At 41.7% G+C, this 22,441-nt stretch overlaps 1 protein-coding gene across 1 annotated transcript; it reads right to left on the reverse strand.

The window, feature by feature from the left end:
• Window positions 1-2,444: 2,444 nt before the first annotated feature.
• Window positions 2,445-12,631, reverse strand: LOC149303028 (Rieske domain-containing protein-like). The gene is made up of 5 exons (XM_089481748.1): window positions 12,582-12,631; window positions 6,053-6,128; window positions 5,780-5,960; window positions 5,656-5,690; window positions 2,445-2,735 (listed from the first exon to the last, which is right to left on the reverse strand). Exons 1-5 carry the CDS (start codon window positions 12,629-12,631, stop codon window positions 2,445-2,447), a joined length of 633 nt encoding a protein of 210 aa, XP_089337874.1.
• Window positions 12,632-22,441: the final 9,810 nt, after the last annotated feature.

Consider the following 22,441-nt stretch of genomic DNA (forward strand, 5'->3'; position numbering starts at 1 on the left):
ACAAATTCCCACTGGCACAGCATGTTAATGAGACCCGTGTATAGAGCGGGCGGGCTCGGGCCTTCATGCTGTCGCCTGCCTTCATTACTGAGACCCCCATATGCTGCCACATAGGTTTCAGGAAAACCGTAAACACCCTTACTTTAGGCGCATATAAAAGAAAAAATGTATTATTTATTACATTGAATTCATTAATGTAATACATATTTGATAAATGTGCAGTTGCTGTGTGCAGTATGAGATAATAATAAAATCATGAGGTAATAATAATAAAAGCACTAGCAGTGTACATACTAACATCTGCAATGTCTGTGGGTAAATCCATATACTAAATAAAAGCCTCCGAGCCCTGTTAATGCGTTCTGTTGGAACCAAGGTTTGCACGGTGTAATTGTGCCCGTATTATTTGTGTGGCAGGGGTTTTGAATTCTCCCCATATGGAGTTCTTATCTCAAATAGGTTAGAGGGCCAATAGTCTTCATATGTGGCAAACAAGTGCCCAAGAATAATGAATTACATAGCAGAGCCATGGGCAAGTGAGAAAGCTGTCACTCCAGTGGCGGTAGTATTGATCCTTAGTTATCGGCGTGTATTTCCAGGAACACGCGGAGACGGGACATTGAAGATTCTTGGAATTTGGACTGTGAAGCCTCAGAGATCTCACCATTGAAGTGAAATAACTGGGGATGGGTTCTGCAGTATATGGCTCAGGACTAGCCCCAGCTGCCTACCATTTGCCGAGCCAGATAGTCTTCTACTTTATCTTGACTCCCAAAATGGACAAGGTAAAGGGTACAGTGATGTACAAGGATCCTCACAAGGGACTCAAAGGAGTATCTGACATCCCTACCATGCTAAGAGCTTTTTTTGCATGCAATTGTGTGCGCAGGACTTTCCATATCTCCCCTCTTCCTACTGCCCTGTGGCATCAATTCAAGATATAAAAGTGGGATCGCTCCCTCCCAATTGCACAATGCCTTGGTTCTACTTGGACCAAATTTGTGGGCACCACTCCTTGTGTGATTCACAAGCTTATCAGACCCAGGGACACTGTGCAGATTAGATGCTCTCTACAGGGGAGGAGGAGACATCCCTTCACTTGTTCTGGCGATGCTCATTTGCATAGGCCTTTTTGGGAGCCCTAGAGCTTGAACTCAAAGACTCACCTGGGGCACCATTGGGGTGATCACAGACTTGGTCTAATTGGTCCAATATTAGTGGAACAGGAGCTTGGTCTCTTCAGACCTTTGCTTCAGCTCTCCCTAGCACTGTGTGCCGGGTATTGATGCAGAGTGCCAGGATATTATGTCACATCCTGGTGCCCAGCACTGAAGACGTGCACACTGCAAGGGAGCACTGGAGCAAAGTTTTGGTCTCCTACCACAGGATTGAAGAAGGAAAAAAGGAGGGAGAAAGGTAAGCGATTAGGAAAAATGGGATAAATTATTGAGAGAGAGATAGATAAATAGGGAGGGAGAGAGAGTGTGTTTGTATTTTAAAAGTGTGTGTTAAGGCAGGTGTGTCTGAGGTCCAGTAAGTGTGTGGCTGCAAGGGCAAGTGTGAGCTAGTATGTCTGTGTGTAAGTTCAAGCTTGAATGTGTATGTATGTGTGTATGGGTAGGCATTTGTAAGGGCAGCGTATGTATATTTGTGTATTTTGACAGCCTATCAATACTATTACTGTTTTGGGCCTAAAGGGACTAGAATGATTCACTCTAACACACGTTTAACCCAGGGGCACTATTAAGTATTGTTTTTAAATTAAAAAAAATGCCAATGAATTTTGGTACTGTTGGGAGGAATTTGGTGATATAATCTGCACCTCAACAACTAAGCTCAGCTAAACTAATTATGTGGGTTGGGCAGAGTAGGGAGCTTTGGGGCAGTGTGTGGCAAATTTTCAAGTATGCAATTGATAGCTGTGCTGCAAAGCGTCCCTGGAATTATATTTCAAATGTTGGCAACTATATGTCATATTGTTGCTATTGCTGTAAACAAATTTATCTTAGGTTATCGTGGCTCAATTTTATTACAAAACTTGCTGTGGACATAGCGGTACAGAGTAAGCTCTTGTGAGCTTACAACCTTTTTAGATTTACATTGCATTACATGGGCCCAGTGAGCACCTGCTTCCTGGCCTCTTGTTTACCAGGAAATAGCGAGTCAGGTCCTGGATTGGGGATTGCAACCCTAGGTACCCCAGGCATGAAGTCCAGCCTTGATAATACTTGAGCCGTCTGGCTGGTTTCTTCTACATAGCTTCAGAACATCTAAGGAAATTTTCATTTTTCTTTCATCTTCAAGCCCATTAGAACCATTGAACAAGGCCTGATGCAAGTGGCCATTTTGGTATGGGGAAAAAAAACAAACACATTTTATAATTCAATTAAATAAGTATTTATTCACATAAAATAAACAAATAATAGAAAATATATTATGTGTGGTCATGTGTTAGATGTACAACCATTGTTTTCCAGTAAGCAATCTTTACTGTCAAATTTCTTTGATGCATAAAAATCAGAATCATAGCAAACATCTGTGTCTGACAAAGTTACATAGATCCCTCCATTTTGGAAAGTGACTTTGTGAATCCTTTGCTTCACCCCCTTGGAGTACCACTTTTTGGCTTTATTGGGAGACTGAGGGTCGATTCCTTGATATAGTCCTTCTCCAGTGGCCAATGCAATTTTATACTTGTGCCATGGACAAACAATGCATGTCTGTCCACTGATGTCCTATTCAGGAACAAAGTTTAATGTTATGTTATTTACATAGTTGAATATTATGTTAACGTTTGAATCATGTCTTGCAAACCATAAATCAAACTTTATTTGCAGCTGAGCTAAAGAAACACATTTTCAATCCAACTTCTGTTCCAAGCATGATGAAATTACACAACATGTCATGGTCATAGCAGTTGAGCAGGAATGAATGCCATTCTTAGCAGTTCACAAGATTCTCCCAGCAGCTTTCAAAACAATAGTTCAATGTTGCATTCAAGGAGAGTATATTAACCCCTTAAGGACAGAGCTGTTTTATTTTATTTTATGTGACAATGGCTGTTGAAACTGTACTCACACAAGTAATAGACAGATCATATCATCTTATTTACTAATTTACTATGAAAAATTTATAAAATCAAATTTTCTTACTTTTATTCCAAAATTCTTTTACTCATCTACAGTAGCTAAGGAAAAAACCTGAGAAATAGAGTCTATTATTTGTCATAAGTTTAGCATTAACCAATGGTTTTATGGGTTATTTTTTTTGCAATAAGCACAAGTAGCATATTGCTATTTCAAAACCAGGGGCGTAAATAAAAACCACGGGGGCCCTGGTGCGAAAAATTGCCCTGTGCCTCGCAACTACAACAGCTTGTCTGTGCCATCATTGCCCCCACACAACTGGTCTGTGCCGCCTTTGCCCCTTCCCAACATATTTAAACACATTTACACAAACTAACTCATACTCACTAACACATTTCCATCACACCCCACTTACACAATTACACATCCATGCTCACACACACACAATTACACATTCATGCTCACACATACACACACATATATCCGTATATCCTACCCCCGGCCCTTGTTTACCTCTCACCGCTCCTACAGCTTTCCCTCTGTTTCATCACAGGGTCACGTGACCCCAATACGTTCCTGTCAAAATAGTTTAGAAAGGGATTGGTGTCTTCCAGGTCGGAAGGGCCCTTTCTAAACAATTTTGAAGCGGTACGAGGAGACAGGAAGTAGTTGTTAAGTCAGTGTTCAAAACCATTGTTTTCAAAACTGGTCATTCTACTCCCATGCTTAGGATTTTTCAGTTGATCTATACCTGCAAGGCTGGGTTTGTGTGTTATTTAATTGCTCAGTACATGCCAAGGGACCAATCAATATTAAAAGCAATTCTGAGTAACAACACATTCCTCTGAATATTCACCATTAACTACAGCCTTCTGTTTGCTATCATTAAGCCATTACTCTATATGTTCTGTTTGCTATCATTAAGCCATTACCCTATACATTCAACATCCAAAACCAAAAATGGCAATTTACATATGAGGGATATTTTCATAGAACTTTAAACATATCTACTGCAACAGGTCTATTATTTCAGTGACCCAGTTAAAAAAAACCATTTAGGTGAGTTTGACAAGATATCTCTGCAATAAACCCAGACTTCTTCCATGAGGGACATACAGAAGGCTGCAGGAAAGGATAAGGAAACCTCCAGTGGCATCATGTATGAGATACATGGTTGGCATCCTAGATTCAGATATCACATATATGCTTGGGACTGAAGGTTCTTTTTGAAGCCATACTTTTAGTGTATATAGTGTATATCAACTTCCTTGTGAACAGACCCAAAACACACCACAAGCCCCTGATGATACTTTCCTCTCTAAAACATGTCTAACCTCTATAAAAAAAAAACATACAACAATACAAAATAAAGATCAACTGGGAAAACTCAGAATATTTAAATATTTGATGGATAATCACTTAAATTGCTAGAGCATTTGTACTGGAAACATCTACTACAAATCCCACAAGCACTTCAAGGGAAAATTATCTCCACAGTTCCCATACTAAGTTTTGGATTTTTTTATTTTTTTTTAAATGGTAAACCTAAAAGTCACTATTACGCAAGCACACTGAACTGGCAGAGACTCAAGCTCTTACATCACTGGTTTGTTGCTAGAGATAACATGTACCATGCTGTGTTTCCAGCATGTGCAGGAAGATAAGAACTAGTGTCTTTCCCCTTCCTGCTTACCACAACCCTGTGCCAATTTCAAAGAGATTCTTTACCGGTAAGGTACATTGCAAACAAATTTGGAAATAATATATATATATATATATATATATTATCTTCAAAGAGTAAATGAGGCAGTGAAGATCTATGAGTTTGCTAAATCTTCTATCTTGAGATTCACGTTATGGTTTCAAGCCACCAAAATACATGTTATAGTTGAAACTGTTTTAGTGGATATATAGTAATGTACTATACATAGTACCATATGTGTTGATGAATATATATCTAGTTACACGTATAGTCTAAAAAACAGGAGGCTTTTTAGTCTTCAATATTATAGTACAATAAATGATATTTACACACACAAACACATATATACACACATACTGTCATACACATCATACAGGCACACTGGACGTGTTCTTAAGGGGCCCTGGATCTCTAAGGGATAATCCGCCATCCTCACACTGGCAATTTAGCTGTTCAGTGTAGGCTACTGTAGCTAGGAGATGGCACATAATATGACCACAAAGTACTAGCACAGCAGCTTCCGCTGAAAGGTAAGAAGCTATGTATGCACTTGTGTGCCTAGGGGCCCCTAATCTGGGACTAGTCTTTCTTCCTAATAGTTGGTCCTTCTTTCCTCTGTGTTTCTGTATATTCATGTGTCTAATTATCAGGTCTTTCATTCAGCAAATACGCTAGAAGTTACATTTTACCTAAAGTTGCCTAATCTATCTCAATATATAGACATTTAATTGCAATACTGTCAGTAGAACACAACTGGCGAAGCCTAATTCGAATGCTGGCCTGTGCGCTATAGGTAGCTTTAACTCATTTGCCGTGGATTAAAATAGAACTGCATATTTAAAAAGTAGATCTTAGTAACAAACTGACCTCAATGTCACCAAGATCCAATGGTCCCCCGGAATCTGTAAACATAGAAGAAAACAAATTATAATATCATATTTCTCTGTTCATTGTTTGGTCTCTCATGTAGTCCTATGGCATTTATACTTACGGTAACAGCGAAGGTCCAAGGCATGGTATTTGCCATCATGATAAAATACCACAATTTCTCTGTTATTAATTCTAACTCTGATCCTCTTTATCTTCTTAAAGTGTCCCTCAGTCCCCACTAGAACCGCAGACTCATCTAGTTCTTCGGGTTTTACACTGACAGCTTGCTGTTGGCCCATATTCTGGAAGAAAAATATTAAATTGGAAATATTATATTCCATTGATTGCTATAGTGATAACACCATATTCAACACATCATTGCTCTTTATCTTACCCCACGTGTGGGGATGGAAGGAACTAGCATAACAGAAATACGTGAGCGTGTTCTTATAGCTACTGGACACTCCCAGCTGATAAGATGGGCAAGTACTTTAAATCTGCTTACTGGCAGCTCACCACTTTTAACTATAGATACTTGAAAACAGCCACAAAAAATAATTTTTTTTTCTATATGTTATATCTAATAAAATATTTTTGGGGGGGTACATTTACAGAATGGATACAATTATTTGGACAATTCTAACAGCTATATAACCTATAATTTACAGGATATGAACATGCCTGTGTAGCAGTTTATTTTCAAAGGGCCGTTTTCTTCTAGATATAGAAACAAAGAATTTGACAGCAGATAAGAACCATTTGCCATATCTAGTCTGCTGTTTTTCGAGATGTAAAGACTCAGACTTTAATCAGTCTTTGGTCTTAGATTCGGAACAGTTTTATCCCTATCCCATGGATTTTTTACATCCCCTTGCTGTATTAGCATCTACCACTTCTGCGGGGAGTTTGTTCCACTTATCTACAAACCTCTCAGTAAAGTAAAACGTCCTTACATCACATCTAAGCATTATGGCTTGTTCTAACATTTCTCCTATTCTCCTGTTAAATCCCCTTAAGTATACCTATATGCATTGTTTGATATGCATATGAAACAATATTTTCAGTGTCTATAGTCAAAATAGAAAGCAGTGAAATATTGTTTGGTTGATAATATGTTTGTTTGTGATAACACATTAACCTCACCCCACCATTGCAATAAATGGGGTGCTTGCTAGCAGGCCCGGACTGGGACAAAAAATAGGCCCGGGCATGTAAGCCTGAGCAGCCCATTTTTATTTATTTATTTATTGTTAAAGCCCACCCTTCCTGTACCATCTTTGCATTTACTCATTCACACAAATCATTAACACACTCATTAATGCAGTCTCACAAATCATTCAAGCAATTCATCCACACATGAATTCATTCATTCTCATACGCATTCACACAATTCATCCACACATGAATTCATTAATTCTCATACACATTCACACAATTCATCCACACATTTATTCATTCATTCTCATACGCATTCACACAACCCCCTCTCCCCATCTTATCTGCCCCTTCTCACTATGTACCCCCTTCCCCACTTCTCAATATGTACCCCCTCTCCCCATTTCTCACTATCTAACCCCTCTCTGCACCCCCATCCCTCACCCTACTTACCTTGTTCCCGGAGCAAGCACCAACTGCGACTGGGCCCGCGGCAGGTCCGGATTGACTTAGGGACTGATGAAGCTGCAGCTCCAGGCCCCTACCTTAAAATAGGCCCAGTCAGGACCGGGCAGGGCCCCTTAAGCCCACCGCAACTGCGACCGGGTACGTCACTCTGAGGGCCGGGAAGCCCCCACCAGTCCGGTCCTGACTGGGCCTATTTTAAGGTAGGGGCCTGGAGCTGCAGGTCCATCAGCCCCTAAATCAATCCAGCCCTGCCGCGGCCCAGCCCACCGGGAAAATGCCCGGTGCGCCCGATGGCCAGTCCGGGCCTGCTTGCTAGGGTAGCGTTACATATCACATAAGACAGTTTAAAAATGTGTTGGCGTTCCTGTATCTCAAAAAGAGCATCTGACATTCTATATCATGGCCGTCATCAAGTGTAGTGTACTGGGCCCGGCCAGGCCCCCCTGCTTGGCTGCAGGGTTCTCTGAGGGTGCATGGCACCCAGGTGCCCAGTAACTGAAGCAGCCAGTGCCAGTAGCCATTACAGACATTGATGTAACTCCTGCAGCCCCGCCACCAGCTTTACAAAACACCAAGTATGTTAGTGTGTTACTGTGTGTGTGAGTACACAAATGGAGCAGAGAGCTCAGAATTTCATTGCTTTTTCACTCTCTTTCACTCACTCTGTTTCACACCCCTTCACTTGCATCTTCTTGTTCCTCCTTCTGTCTTCATCCACTTCTCCCGGGTACCAACTTAATTAACCAGACCTCCATGAGCCTCCTCACACAACCTCTCCCCTGATTGCAGAAATGGCCAGAATAATGCAGATTCACAGAGAAAGAGAGGTCTAGAAATGTGAGAGAGTGAGAACATGAGAGAGTGTCAGAGTGTGAGGAAGTGAGAGTGTGAGTGAGGGTGAGGGTGAGTGACAACAAATTTAGTTTCTAAATGGAAAAAAGCCCTGAAAAGGCAGGAAACATAATTCATTGTCTGAAAAACAAAACATTTGTCAAAATAATTTTTGGTCCATTTGCACAAGTCCAGTCAATGTGTGTGTTAGTACATGTTGCTGGATAATGTGTACATGTATATAAGCGTGCTGTCAGTGTGTATATCATTATGTTGCGTTAGAGTGTGTGCATTGGTGCATGCCTGTGTGTGAGTGAATGGTGCTAGCATGTGTGTATGTTACTGTAAGGTAAGTGCATGGGGTTAGAAGGAGTGCTGTGTCTGTAGTTAGTATTTTGTTTTAGCAGGTCTGCATATTGGAGGGTCAGTTGTGAGCCTAGGAGAAGAGGAAAATGTTTATATGTGTGTGTGTAAGTGTACATTGGTCCGGGATCAGGGAGGCGGCCCAACGCCTAACACGGGCTTGCACCTCACTGCTCTGGTGCCGGCGCACTGTATGAGGAAACTCGCAGGGGGGCAGGAACCTAGGCAGGGAAAGAGTTTTCTCACACAGTGTGCGGGCGTCATAGCCATGAACTGCAGGACCGCGTTAGTCGGCTGTCGGGCCACCCCCCGAACCAGTGATCTGCAAGAGAGGTAAGGGGGTGCGGGAGAGTGAATGAGTGAATGAATGAATTAAGTGAGTAAGTGTTTAGGGGCAGAAAGGGGACAGACAGGCTGCTTCAGGGGAAGAAGTGGCACGGGCAGGCTGCTTCAGGGGCAGTGGTGGCACGAGCAGGCTGCTTCAGGGACAGTCGTGGCACAGGCAGGCTGTTTTATGGGCAGCGGCATACCACGTGAAAGTCTGGCTTACCGTGGTTATGCTGCACTACTGTCAATGTCTGGCTCAGTATATAATAATGGGAGTTATGCTGTACCATATCTGTTCAGTAAATGTTTTTTATTTCAACTTATTTAATTAATTTATTTATCTGCCACTCTGTCCTCCCCCCTCGAGATATGCTGCCACTCTGGCCCCCCCCCCCAAGACTTACCAGAGCAGACTCCCGGGTGTCTTGCGGGGCCGGAGGGGGACATCTACGCAATACGCGTATACAACTCCGGGTGCCGGCACTCAGCGGAAGTGCCGCAAGACACCCGGGAGTCTGCTCTGGTAAGTCTTGGGGGCAGAGGTAAAACGCATCGTGTGGACGTTCACCGGCTGCGGCGATGCACGTAAACAACCTCCGCTGCCGGTACGTATGCACGATGTGCTTTAACAATCTCCCTTGCCGGGACTCCCCCCGTGGGAATTCCCGGCAGGGGAGATTGTTAAAGCACATCGTGCAGACGTGCCGGCAGCGGAGGCTGTTTACACGCATCGCTGCTGCCGGTGAACGTCTGCACGATGCGCTTAGACAACCTCCCGTGCCGGCACCCCCCCCACCGTGGGAAGTGATGGCAGGGGAGGCTGTCTCAGAGTATCAAAGAGTAGGATACGGGTCCCCTGCACCGCTGCGGGGGATCTGTATCCTAACCCTGCTGCCTGCCCGGCGCCCGGAACTCCATGTCCCGGGCGTCGGGAGCTAGACCCCGAATATAGGGGAAAAAAGTGCGGCCTATATTCGGGCCAATACGGTATTTAGACATCTGGGACTACTCTCAACATCAAAGAACTAAGAAGCTCAATTACACCTCAGTTTAAAAACAAAGAAATTGATAACTAAAATTGCACATTAAAATAATCTGTACAGCACACATATCTGTAATACTCACTGTACAGTACAGTAGACCAGCTTTCAGTTCAGAAATATAGCATGTTCAACCAGACCTCTGGTCTCAGCCATTTAAGTAATTATGAAAGTAATAAAACTATTATACTTATACAAGATGACACATAAGAAAAACAGGGCGCTTATACAACAACAACCCCCCCCCCCCAAAAAACAATAGCATAGATGCCAAGCAAAATGAAAAAATCCACCAGAAATCTGTCAGAAATATTGTTACAGCTGTTGGAAGTTAAACAATAAACAATTCATACTTGTTTCTGCTGTGTACAAGAAGACCCGAAGTCAATTTATATATAACTCCACAAAATTGGAGTTTTAGTCACATTATATGGCCATATTATGCTAAGCCCACCACTACGCCAAAGTACTCCAATGTAGGTGGGTCCTAACCTAAATACTGTTGCTTATATGGAGCTAAATCTTTGCAAGTACATTGCTTACCAGGAGCCAAAAGGCCTTCCTAAATACAGACACTCCTGCAATTTATAGGTTTCCAAGGACCTCACAAATGGAGCACATGTGGTGAGGAGGGGTGCTGAACCAAAAGCCTGGTCAGAGCTTCTTTAGGTTAGGACCCACCTACATTGGAGTACTTTGGCGTAGTGGTGGGCTTAGCATAATATGGCCATATAATGTGACTAAAACTCCAATTTTGTCATCTTAGAAAGGTGTTTTTAAGTAGTTTTAACTACAGTCATGAGAGTTTATAATCTATTTGATGTGTGCGCGCTGATTTAGAGATTATATATATATATATATATATATATATATATATATATGTATTTGAAAAATCCCTTACATTTAATTAATTTAATCTGGAAAACAAAGTGTTGAATAGCATGTGTTAGCCTGTCTTCTGACTCCTCTGCACATGTGGTGGTTTTACCCTTCTATGGTCTGTATAAAACCTACAAACTTCTAGATCTTTTCTTTTTTCATTTAATATGAACTAAATGTCTGCATAGATCACTTAGTTTAAACTTGATATTAGACAGGTAGTTGCATTGCAAAGCATGCTTTTTCACCATTAACACTTAATACTGTTTAAACGAGTCATAGAATCAAGTCCAGGAAACCTGTGATTTATAAAAAATGTCTGCAACTCTTGTCTCAAGACTATTATTCCACCAGTTAAGAAATGCAACATTGACAAAGAAACTACATACAGTATTTGCTTGATTCTAAGATGACCCTGATTATAAGACGACCCCCCAAAATGTGAATATTAATTTAGGAAAAAATAAAAAGCCTGAATATAAGACCACCCTATAGGAAAAAAGTTTAACTAGTAAATATGAATTCACATGTAAACTATTTTTTCATATTTAATAAAAACTATGATTGAGAAAAATGCATTTTTTCTTTTTATTTCCTTTTATTTGGCAACCTGTCCCCCCCCCAGTTATACACATCTGCCCCAGGCTTGGTACTCTGCTAAAAAAATGTTTTAAATAAAATGTGGTAACATTTAAAAATAATTATGCAGTGATAAAATAAGTGTTGTATGTCCCCAAAAACCCTGACATGGAAAGAGTTAAAATACTAGGATTTCAAATATCCAAGGGTTATCTACTTTTTAAACAAATGAATGGTTTGATGGGGTAAATTGGAGTGACCGGGTTCAAAGATGGCCCAAATAGGGCATAGGCACAGACTAACCAAAATTAGGGGGGGGGGGGGGAAGCACATGTCCCAAATGTGGCCTTTTAGCCCTCAAACAACCAGATAAACTCATGCGCGGTATCACTGTACTCGGGAGATGTTGTGGAACACATATTGTGGTGTTGTCAAGTAAGTGTTTTTTTTCTTCTTCATAGAGTACTTTAATGTGCATTCTACTATAGTAGGGATGTAAGGGAGACCAAACTGTTCCTTTAACATTCTACCCACCTGCATAATTAAAAACACACACATATATATATACACACACATGTTCTTGAGAAAGGCTCATTGAGAGCCGAAACCTTGGACCTTCACCAAGTCAATACATTTTATAAAAATATTATTTGCTGTATATACCGTATTGGCTCGAATATAGGCCGCACTTTAAGTCTTTAAAGTGGGGGTGCGGCCTATATTCGGGGTCTAACGCCCGACGCCTGGGACATGCAGCGGGGTTAGGATACAGATCCCCCGCAGCGGTGCAGGGGACCCGTATCCTACTCTCCGATACGCTGAGACAGCCTCCCCTGCCAGCACTTTCCACCGCTGAGTGCCGGCACCGGAAGTTGTATACGCGTATTGCGTAGATGTCCCCCGCTGGCCCCGCAAGACACCCGGGAATCTGCTCTGGTAAGTCTGGGGGGCAGAGTGGCAGCATATCTCGGGGGGGAGGAGGAGGACAGTGGCAGCATATCTCGGGGGGGGGAGGAGGACAGTGGCAGCATATCTCGGGGGGGGGGACAGTGGCAGCATATCTCGGGGGGGGGGAGACAGAGTGGCAGCATGTTTTTTTGGTGCTTTTTTTAAAGAAAAAAACTTTTTCTTTAAAAAAGCACCAAACTTTTAGGGTGCGGCCTATATACGGGGGCGGCCTATATCCGAGCCAATACGGTATATATATATCAATAGAGGCCAAGATTGACCACCTGGCACACCAGGTAAATGCCCAGTGGACCGTCAGCACTACACACTCACCGAATCTGCTGCCGCAGTTTAAGTTTGCTCATTGTATTAGCCTCTACCATATTTATGACTATGGTTTCAAAAGATAAACTATTCATAGCAAAAAATAACTAGTGTGTAAAGCTCTGCACACAAGATCCCTTCACACATGTCATACTATTGAACTACAAGTTTGCTTGCCAAAGTTTTAAGAGTGCCTACAATCCTTTAGAATTTAAAGAAGATAATACACTTTAAACCGTTCAAACATATTATCTAAAGTTAGTAACTTTTTTAGTAGCTTGATTAAAAGTATTGCTGCAACTTATTCATAATACACATTGTGGTTTGTAATTGTAGGTTGATAAATGCTGCCTCGTAGTGGTCAGTTAAAGAATGCAACTAATATGGAAAAGAAAATGTATCTGTAGCTTTTTTAACCTGGTATGATTGTGTCACAAACTGACTTCTCTGTGTTAAGTAATCATGCTGGATATACAGAACTGATAGATACTCAGGGCAAGTCCCAGGGTTTCTGGCACACTAGACAAACAATGTCTCCGATGCCCCTCTCCTGCATGCACTTGCTTGGTAAACAAGTAGTTGGAGTTCAGTAGCTGGATCAACAAGTTGTCTGCCAATCACACTGGATTTCCCAGAGTCTGAACCTTGAGCTTCAAATGAATGACTGGACCTTGTGTCCTAAAACTATAAAGTGGCAGTACTGGGATCAGAGTAGGGGTTAGAGAAGCACTCAGGTAACCAGTTAAACCAGTTATAATGAGGAACATGCGAATCAATCCAATATTCAGTACACAGGAAATAACGTTACATAGCAACAGCTGCTGTAAGTTGTATTTATAAGCCAGGCTCATAGCAACAACAGCTGCTGTAAGTTGTATTTATAAGCCAGGCTCATAGTTTCATTTAATACTTTGGAACTCTCCTGTATTGACCCAGAGTCTCTGGAGAAAATCTCTTGGTCACTTTGCTCTTTCAATGTGTAGGGGAAACCATGTTTAGCCGTGCCTACACCCCACCCGCTTTCCCTCCTACTTAATACTGCTTGGGAAAATCCTCGCCCTATGAGTGACTATCCCAGCACACTGCCTCCATGGTCAGTTAGCCATGGCTAGCCCCATCCCGTGCAATGCAACCAGCCTGCCCTGGGACGTTCCCAAGTAAAGGCCATGGATGACTGACTTAGGACCAAGCTGGGAAATCACTGGTTAAATGTTAAGGGGAAAAAATATATTAAAGAAATACATAAAGGAAAATTATGAAAAGGGGGGGTATTGAGAACAAATGAGGAGGAAATGGGTAAAAATTAGACTTGCGCATTCGTCTTCGCGCGAACATGAAAACGAGCACAAAGAGGCCGTTTTTTTGTTCGTTCCGAAGACACGCCGAAGAGAATACAGTGCCGGCAAAACGTAGGAGAAGACGAAGACTCACAACCACGAAGAATCGAAGATCGTCTTCGTTTTTGCCACGCAGCCGCCAAAATTTCAAACAGGAGTGAGCTGATCTCGTCTGTCCAATCAGCTCACTCTTGTGATGTCACGCTAAGGGTCTCGTCCAATGCCTGTGCTGCCGTTTTTTGAATTCTGAAGGCGCCTTTATAAGACCAGAGCTTGCCTGAGAGATCCATTCGTTTTTCGCTGTGACTGCTTTGGCAACACTGCTGTGCTGCATCCGAGCGTTACAGATAGATTGTTCTGTTCTGTGTGACACTGGTAAGCCTCAGCCTGCCATTTCTCACAGTGTACTGTGTTCAGTTCTACATCTACTGAATTAATAATTCTATTAATTTAATCATTTTTTTATTTAATTTTTTTTCAGTGCTTTTGTCTGTCATCAACTGTGTAGTGCTGTTGAGTTGCCCTCAATGGCACTGGGGTGTCCTTGCCCTGGGCTGGCACTAGTGCCTACTGCCTGTCCTGCTTAGATAAATTAAATAATAGAATTTATAAATAATTTAATAGAATATATTATTAATAATTGAATACATTATAAAATTATATATATATATTTGTCAGTTATATATACTATAGTTAGTAATAGTATTAGTAATAGTATACTAGTGTAGAGTGTACTGTAGACATTCAAGACATCTACTAGTGTCTAATCTAAAATCAGTAATATTAATAATTAATAATTGAATACATTATAAAATTATATATATATTTGTCAGTTATAGTTAGTAATAGTATACTAGTGTAGAGTGTACTGTAGACATTCAAGACATCTACTAGTGTCTAATCTAAAATCAGTAATATCAATAATTCTATAATTCTTATCTTAATAGTTAATTAAATTAGCTATAAAAAATATAATTAATAATTACTATACTACTAGCTTATAGTTCAGCTAATCTTATTAGTACTGGTGCTACAACTCTATAGTTTGTGCTTTGTTTTAGCAACAGCAAGAGACCAAGTCAATTTTTCTTAATTAATAATATTTCATTTTATTTCATTTGTTTTGCTCACCTCAGTCCATCAGTGAAGTGAACTTGTTGGGCTAGTGAGTGCAGCCGCATAAGTGCTGTGTGTTTTTGTTCAGCAAGCAGTGAAGCTAACTGTTTTGCTGTGACATTTTATTTTATTTCTAATTTCTTTGTGACGACAACAACTGTACTAAGCAAAGCTTCAAGCTACTAGCTGTAGCACTAAAATAATTCTAATCTTTAATCTATAATATATTATATAATATAATATAAATTCTAATTCATAATCTATAATATATATAAGTAATTCTTTCTAATTCATAATCTATATTCTATCTATAGTCCATAATATAAGTAATTCTAATCTATTAATAATATATATAATTTAACCTCACTTTAGCTTAGTGGGCTTGAGAGCGTCTGCCTAGAGTTAGACTAGAATACTAATATAGCTTTAGGTATAGCATAGTAGTAGGATAGGCTCTTAGGCCCGTGTAAATTCAAAGTCTTTAATGTTTTTTATCCCCCTTTTTTTTTTTTTTTACGTTTTTTTAAACACTACACTACACACACAACACAAAATTTGAAATGGATCCTCCTTTTGGGACTAAGGAGGGACAAGCTCCATCTACCACCACCACCACCAGCACCACCACCAGTTCTAAAATGCAGCCTTTGCATCAGTCTAGTCGGCCAACTAGGCCAAGCTCTCGCTTATCATTTGGGGAAGCATTGCTTGAAGGATCATCAAGTAAAGGAAAGGCACCTTAAAGCAGGCAGTAGTAGTGCGGCTAGGCCCACAAGCTCTATGGTTTTTTACGGAAAGCCTAAAGCACCAGAAGCATCGATCTGGCTAATGAAGATCTGGCTAATGATTCCTCTAGTGCACAATTTTCCCCTGAGCCTCCACCTTCTCCGCTACGATCATCACCATCACCACCACCAGCAGCAGCAAAACCTAGTAAATCTAAAGTTAAAGCAATTAGCAGTCCCACTATGGCCAGTACTGTTACCACCAGTCCCACCACCACTAGTTCTGCCTCTGTTCATCCACCCCGAGCAGTAGGAGCAGCACCCAAGGCACACTCCAAGGCTATGCGCGCCCCAATTTGGGGGCACTTTGAAAGGGCGCTATGGAAAGTGCAAACATTGTGGGAAGCTAATAAGCAGAGGGAAAGTTCTGGCCATTTTACCAGTGCTAGCATGAAGCATCACCTGAGCACTCAACACAACGATGTGCTATTGGGGAAAGATGCAGAAGTAAAACTTAGTGCAGGCAGCATAGCTGGTGGCCGTGGAAAAACCCCAACAGCTGCTTCTGAGCCAATAGCAGCAGCAGCAGCAGCAGCAGCTAGTGCTGGCAGCCAGAGACCAAGGCAGGTTGGAGCACTGCATGTCCAGCCCACCCTGGAACAATTTGTGGCATTCCAATCCAAAAGGTCAATGCCCAAACAGCAGGCCAATAAAGTAACGCGACTGATTGGTCAGTTCATTGCTGTTGGAGGGACATCCTTCTCTATGATCGAAGGGGAGCCTTTCAAACAATTAATGGCGGCTGTGGCTCCACAATATACAGTTCCGTCACGTTCCCCTTTCAGCAGGAACATTGTCCCCTCATTGTATCGGTCCTGTGTTTCAGCAGTGAAAGAGGAGCTTTCCAAGGCTGCTGGTCAGTCTGTTCATTTCACTACAGATTTGTGGAGTGCACCTAGCGGCCAGCATGCCTTTCTTTCTTTGACAGCACACTGGTGGCAGCCCGGTGTGCCCAAGGAAGCTGCTGCAGCAGGCTACCGATCTTTCCTTCTCCATGCAGAAGTGATGGATGAAAAGCACACTTCCCAAAATATTCTGCATGCCATGAGGAAAATGTTTAGCCTTTGAGTGGGAGCAGAGGCAGGCACCAATGTTGAAGTTAGTTTTGTGGTAACTGACGGAGGTGCTAATATGGTGAAAGCGCTGCGAGATGGTCATATTGTTGGTGTGCACTGTGCAGCCCACATCATCCATCTTGTAGTGAAGGCAGCAATGTCACAAGGAACTAATGTGGCAGCAGTAGTTCTGTCCCGCTGCAGAAAGATCGCTGGGCACTTTCACCATAGTGTTAAGGCTAGCTAACTTTTGAGGGAAGAGCAAGAGAGGTCAGGTCTTCCCGTACACTGCCTACGTCAGGATGTCAGTACACGGTGGAACTCCATGTTAGACATGCTGGAGAGGATTTTGGAGCAGCAGAGGGCAATCCATTATCTTGCCTCAGAGCACAATATTGGGATTACATCTCCATTGAATAGGGAGGATTGGACAGTGATCGCCCAGCTAGTGGCAGTCCTTAAACCATTCAGGGATGCCACAGAAAATTTAAGCTCAAACACTGCCAGTCTGGCCCAGGTAATCCCAGTGTTCTCCCATCTAGGCAGCAAGATGGATGTGTTCCTTGAAAACCGTGAGGCTGTTCAAGGTGGCACTCTACATCCTGACGTAGCAGCCATAGTCAGGAAGCTGAAGGATCTGCTAAAAGTACACCTTCGCAAACGCATGGAAGAGAGTCCAGAAATGATGCTAGCGTGCCTTTGCGATCCAAGAATTAAGGGAAAGCTAGCTTTGAAACTCAATCTTCTCAGTAGCTACCGGGAGCAATTGGTCAACAAGGTGCGTGACTGGCAGCGTAAAATGGGAATGCTGTCCGAGGAGGGAGAGGTGCAGGAGGAGGAAGAGATGATGTGGTCTGCTACTCCTAGCAGCAGCATCAGCAGCAGTGCCACAAGCAGCACAACACAGCTGAGTGGAGCAGCTGCATTTTGGGAAGAGGCACTTGGGAGTATAGTTGGACCATCTGACAGAGCTAGCAGCAGAAAGGAGAGTAGTGCTGCTGAAATGGTCAAACTTTACCTCTGTGAAGTTCCTTCTGCGCCTAATGTTGATCCTCTTAGCTACTGGGATGAAAAGAAGAGTGTGTGGCCTGCACTCTCATGGGTTGCGCAGCAGCTACTATCATGTCCGCCAACCACTGTTCAAAGTGAGCGCGTGTTTTCTATGACTGGAAACATACTGAGTCCACAGCGCTCACGCATGGCACCTCATCTGATGGAGCAGATTGCCTTTCTTAAATTCAATCTGCCCAAGTTGGGTTACCCAGCTCTTAGCTTGGAAAGTAAAAAAATTTTTTTCTCTGTTTAAGGTAGTTTCTCCCCCTGGTTGCACGTGTTTGTGGTGTGGCAACGTCTGCTACCTCCGCCGGAGTAGCCAGCTTACGCTAGGGCCTTGTGTCTGAGCTCTGGAAGTCCACTAGGACTGACAGTTGTTTGGATGCTTTGCCCTGGGGTGAAACAGGTGAGTGGGTCGCCAATTGCCCACTCATTCGCCTTTTCCATTTCCATTTCATTTTTTCCGTCTGATACACAACCTACCAAACATAACACACACAATAACACATATAACACAGTGACATAACACATAACACATATAACACAGTGACATAACACATAACACACACATGTACAATTCACAAATCACAAGGACCTTTCTTCCTGTTATTTGCCCTGGCCTTCACTTCTACACTCACTAGCATTAACGCTATAACTCACACTTCACCCTATAACATTTTTCCATCCACATAGCTGCCAACAGACCCAACTTTTTCAGGGACAGTCCTGCTTTTTTCCTGTCCCATCAAATTTAGCTAAACTAGGTATGCTAGTGCACATAGGTATAGCTGGGTAGGGTAGCACTACAACATTAAATAAATATAATAAAGTAAATAATATTAAATATAATTTTAAAATAAAATTCAATAAACCCATTAAAATTAAATTATTATTTAGACATAATACATCTTTAACCAAAACAGTGCACTGCTAATAATCTTAAAAATAACCGTACATTAACCCTAAGCTATTTTTTAGTTCTTGTCCAACATTTTTCCATTCGCATACCTGCCAACACACCCAACATTTTTGTGGACAGTCCTGCTTTTTTCCAGTCCTGTCCAGCAAAAGTTGGGTTGTTGCAAAGTATGCCATTATAAATAGGTAGCAAATGTTAGGCATGTATTACAAGTGGTCCAAAATCAATTTAAAATAAACCCTATTCTTTTATGAAACATCTATGGATGTGTGACTGTGTATGATAAAAAGGAGGCCAAGTTCCTTGGAGCATTTGTCTCTAGGTCATTTTGTGTACAGTACACCTCGGTACGTGTGTGCAACTCTATTGGTCGTTTCGGCAGGGGGCTCGCCTGCCATCAACGAATGAGGTGCATTCTGCAGTTCTGCAATTCATTTGTTGATGCCAGACCAGCCCCCTTCCGGCAACCAAAAGAGTCGCACACACGTACCTTCACGGCGCGAACGCATCTGCTGCTGCAGCTCCGATGTGTTCTTAACCCCATACCCTATGCAGCCGGGAGAAAACGAAGATGAAACGAGCACGAAGAATGGCCACGAATAATCGCTCGAAAAGAAGACAGGAACGGGCGAATATTCGCGGAATATGAAGACGAGTACGAAGACGAACACGAAGAGCCCCCTGGTGCCCAAGTCTAGTAAAAATTATGGGTGAAAGAATTTTTAAACACTCCAGCACTAGAACATGAATTCTTATGAACTATACTTACATTATATGTTTGTGATTAATATTATTTAGACTGTATGTATTCATGAAATACCTTTCCACTTAAACTAAAAGAAACTAGCATCTCCTTATTGATTGCGATTTGTTATGAAGCATTACATGCCTGTTTACCACTAAGCAATTCTAATAAAGAGTGACATTTTAGGGGTTTAAAGAAACTAACCTTCCCTTATCGATTGGAAATTGTTAAACAGAATGACGCACTCATTTATTTTTTTATTTTTATTTTTTTACTAAGCAATACGCTCTAGTAAAGAGTGTAACAATGTAACTCGATTCAGACATTTATGAGAGGTTTATTCAGCATTCTGAGAGGGTATTGTAATCAAGAACTTATCTGTAATTAAGGCAGCATGTCATCCTGACTTGATTGTACAAAACTGAAAAAACACTCACCCTTTAATCAGGAGAGGGCTGAGTTTTTATAATATAGTGCTCCACAACATTGATAATAATAATAATGATAGCAAGGACAGCAACAGTTAATACTCACATTCTGATCCACTCCAATAAAAACTTGTCCAAACTGACTACTTTAAAGGAGCACAAAAAGGATACAATCAGTGAGTAAATGCTGCCTGAAGCCCTCGTAACGATATAAAGCCTGGTAGCAACATATGAAACTACCAAAGAAACAGCTAAATCACATAGGCTCAGTTTGCTTACAGGGAATGACGGGTAAACTTTGGCCCATGGGGCAATCCCAGCCAAAGGGTGAGTAATATAGTGTCGCCTGTTGGTTCATGAACATTTATTATTCACATCGCCTACCAGGGAGCTTGTTGTGCTGCAGGGGTATTTTCAGGACTGCTGCCCTGTTGACTGGTGTATCCCAACTGTTTGCACACTTGTTGCACATTTCTAATTTAGACTAATTAACAGGCCTTTAAACACCAAACTCTCTCAGACTCTAGTACCCTTATGTGGGTCATGCAAACTCCTGTGTGCCCAAGATTGCTTGTTTCTTGAACCAGACAGGTGGCTACAGTGGCATGTCCAGCAGCCTTAGGTCAGTCCTAGGGCTGCCTCAAAGGTAAATGCATTGCTGGGTGGCAAACCCTAGGTTTGGTACCTATCCTGGCACCTCTGGAGTCTATCAGGGACATCTGGCCCTGTGAGTTTTACAGTTTTTATAGTTATATGTGGAAAACCTTTGAAAGGTGTGTCATAGCACTGTGCATCTATATTGTCATTATCCCATTGCGCACACTTAATTCAACCGACAGAGCACATTGGCATATGGGAACAAGTACCAATCAAAGCTTGCCATCTTTCATTTACCTAAAAAAAAGACTTGCCAATATTTTCTTTCCAGCTTTGAAGGCCCTGTGTAAAATACAGACTTACAGGAAAGAGAAAAATAATTTTGGAAAAAGTAATATGACTTCTTTCACAACACCAAGAAAGCATACTGCTATTCATGGATCCATAAATCCACTTCTTAACTGAAATTATTTATTATTATGCCCATGTGTGGATGTTCCAGGCCAAGTTTCATGCATTTTATTGGAAAAAAAACACAGAAGACAGATGGGGTAGCATCAAATGGCAATATCACCAGACATGACTCTGCAATCCATACAAGTATTACAAAGTGAATAAAGCAATTATATACTAAAATAAGGAAAAAATGTATGTAGAATTTAGCTAATAGACAAAAACAAAAACTTCTAACAAATCAAAGTACAAAAAACATGCCCAGAACCATCTGTAAGAGGTGAAGTATTGTGATGGTACTGTGTAAGCAGCTATTGGTAAAATAACAGCTTATAAACTGCGCGAATAAAGAATAGCCATCAGACCTGGAGCATCTGGTATTTCTTTTATAGTATGTAACTATACTTGTAAAACTATACTCGTAAAACATCTAATTAAATAATATTGACATAGGTTAGCTAATTCTACAGTTATGGTCAATGTTATTGGCACCCTTTAATATTTTGTATATCATGTACAATATCTCTTGAAAAAAAAGTGTGGTGAAACAGCTTTGGTCTATAAACACTTACATGTTTGTACAGAACAGCACAAGATAAAACAATAACAATTTAAAAAAATGGAGCAGTCTATTGAAGAATTCAAATCAGTTTGGAAAGATCTAGAATGCGAATGCTATGAAATTAGACTTGACCATGATATATATTGTCAGTGCTCATATGGCTTGAATTAATCATTCAATGATAGCTTTGATGCTTAAAAAACAGCTTTTATCCCCTCTTCTGTTTTCACAATGATGAATACAAGGAAACTGTCTAAAAACATCCGAAACGCTTTTATCACCAATCATAACAACTGAAAAGCGTACAAGGTCCCAGGGCTTAATATTCATTGGACCCTGGAGGCCCTGCTTGCCCCCTCCTTGATCCCTAGCATACACTTACGCCCTCCTACCCAAAACCAGACCAGCCCCCCCCCCCCAAAAAGTACTTGACGCACTGGCTTAGCAGATTTGGATGAGTTATTGCGTTCTTCCCAGATCGCACACATAGGACTTGCCCCAGCACCCAGATTGCATCCACAGGACCTGACAAGCACCCAGATTGGATGCTTAGGACTGGCCATTTTTGCCAAACATTTTTGCCCATACAATTGCCTGTGCCATCTTTGCCCCCAAACAACTTGCCTGTGCCATATTTGTCCCAACCAACATGCTTGTGCTATCTTTCCCCCCAAACTGCTTGTCTGTGCACCCAAACTGCTTGCCAGTCCCATATTCGCAACTAAACAGCCTGCCTGTGCCAGATGGCCGCCCCAGGGGAAATGTCCTGGTATTCCGGTAGGCCAGTCTGGCCTTGGCTCCAACTGTGGGATAAAGCTT

This window comes from Sceloporus occidentalis, unplaced genomic scaffold, assembly GCF_023333645.1.
Source record: "Sceloporus occidentalis isolate IW3139 unplaced genomic scaffold, rSceOcc1.0.p SCAF_16, whole genome shotgun sequence".
NCBI lineage: Eukaryota > Metazoa > Chordata > Lepidosauria > Squamata > Phrynosomatidae > Sceloporus > Sceloporus occidentalis.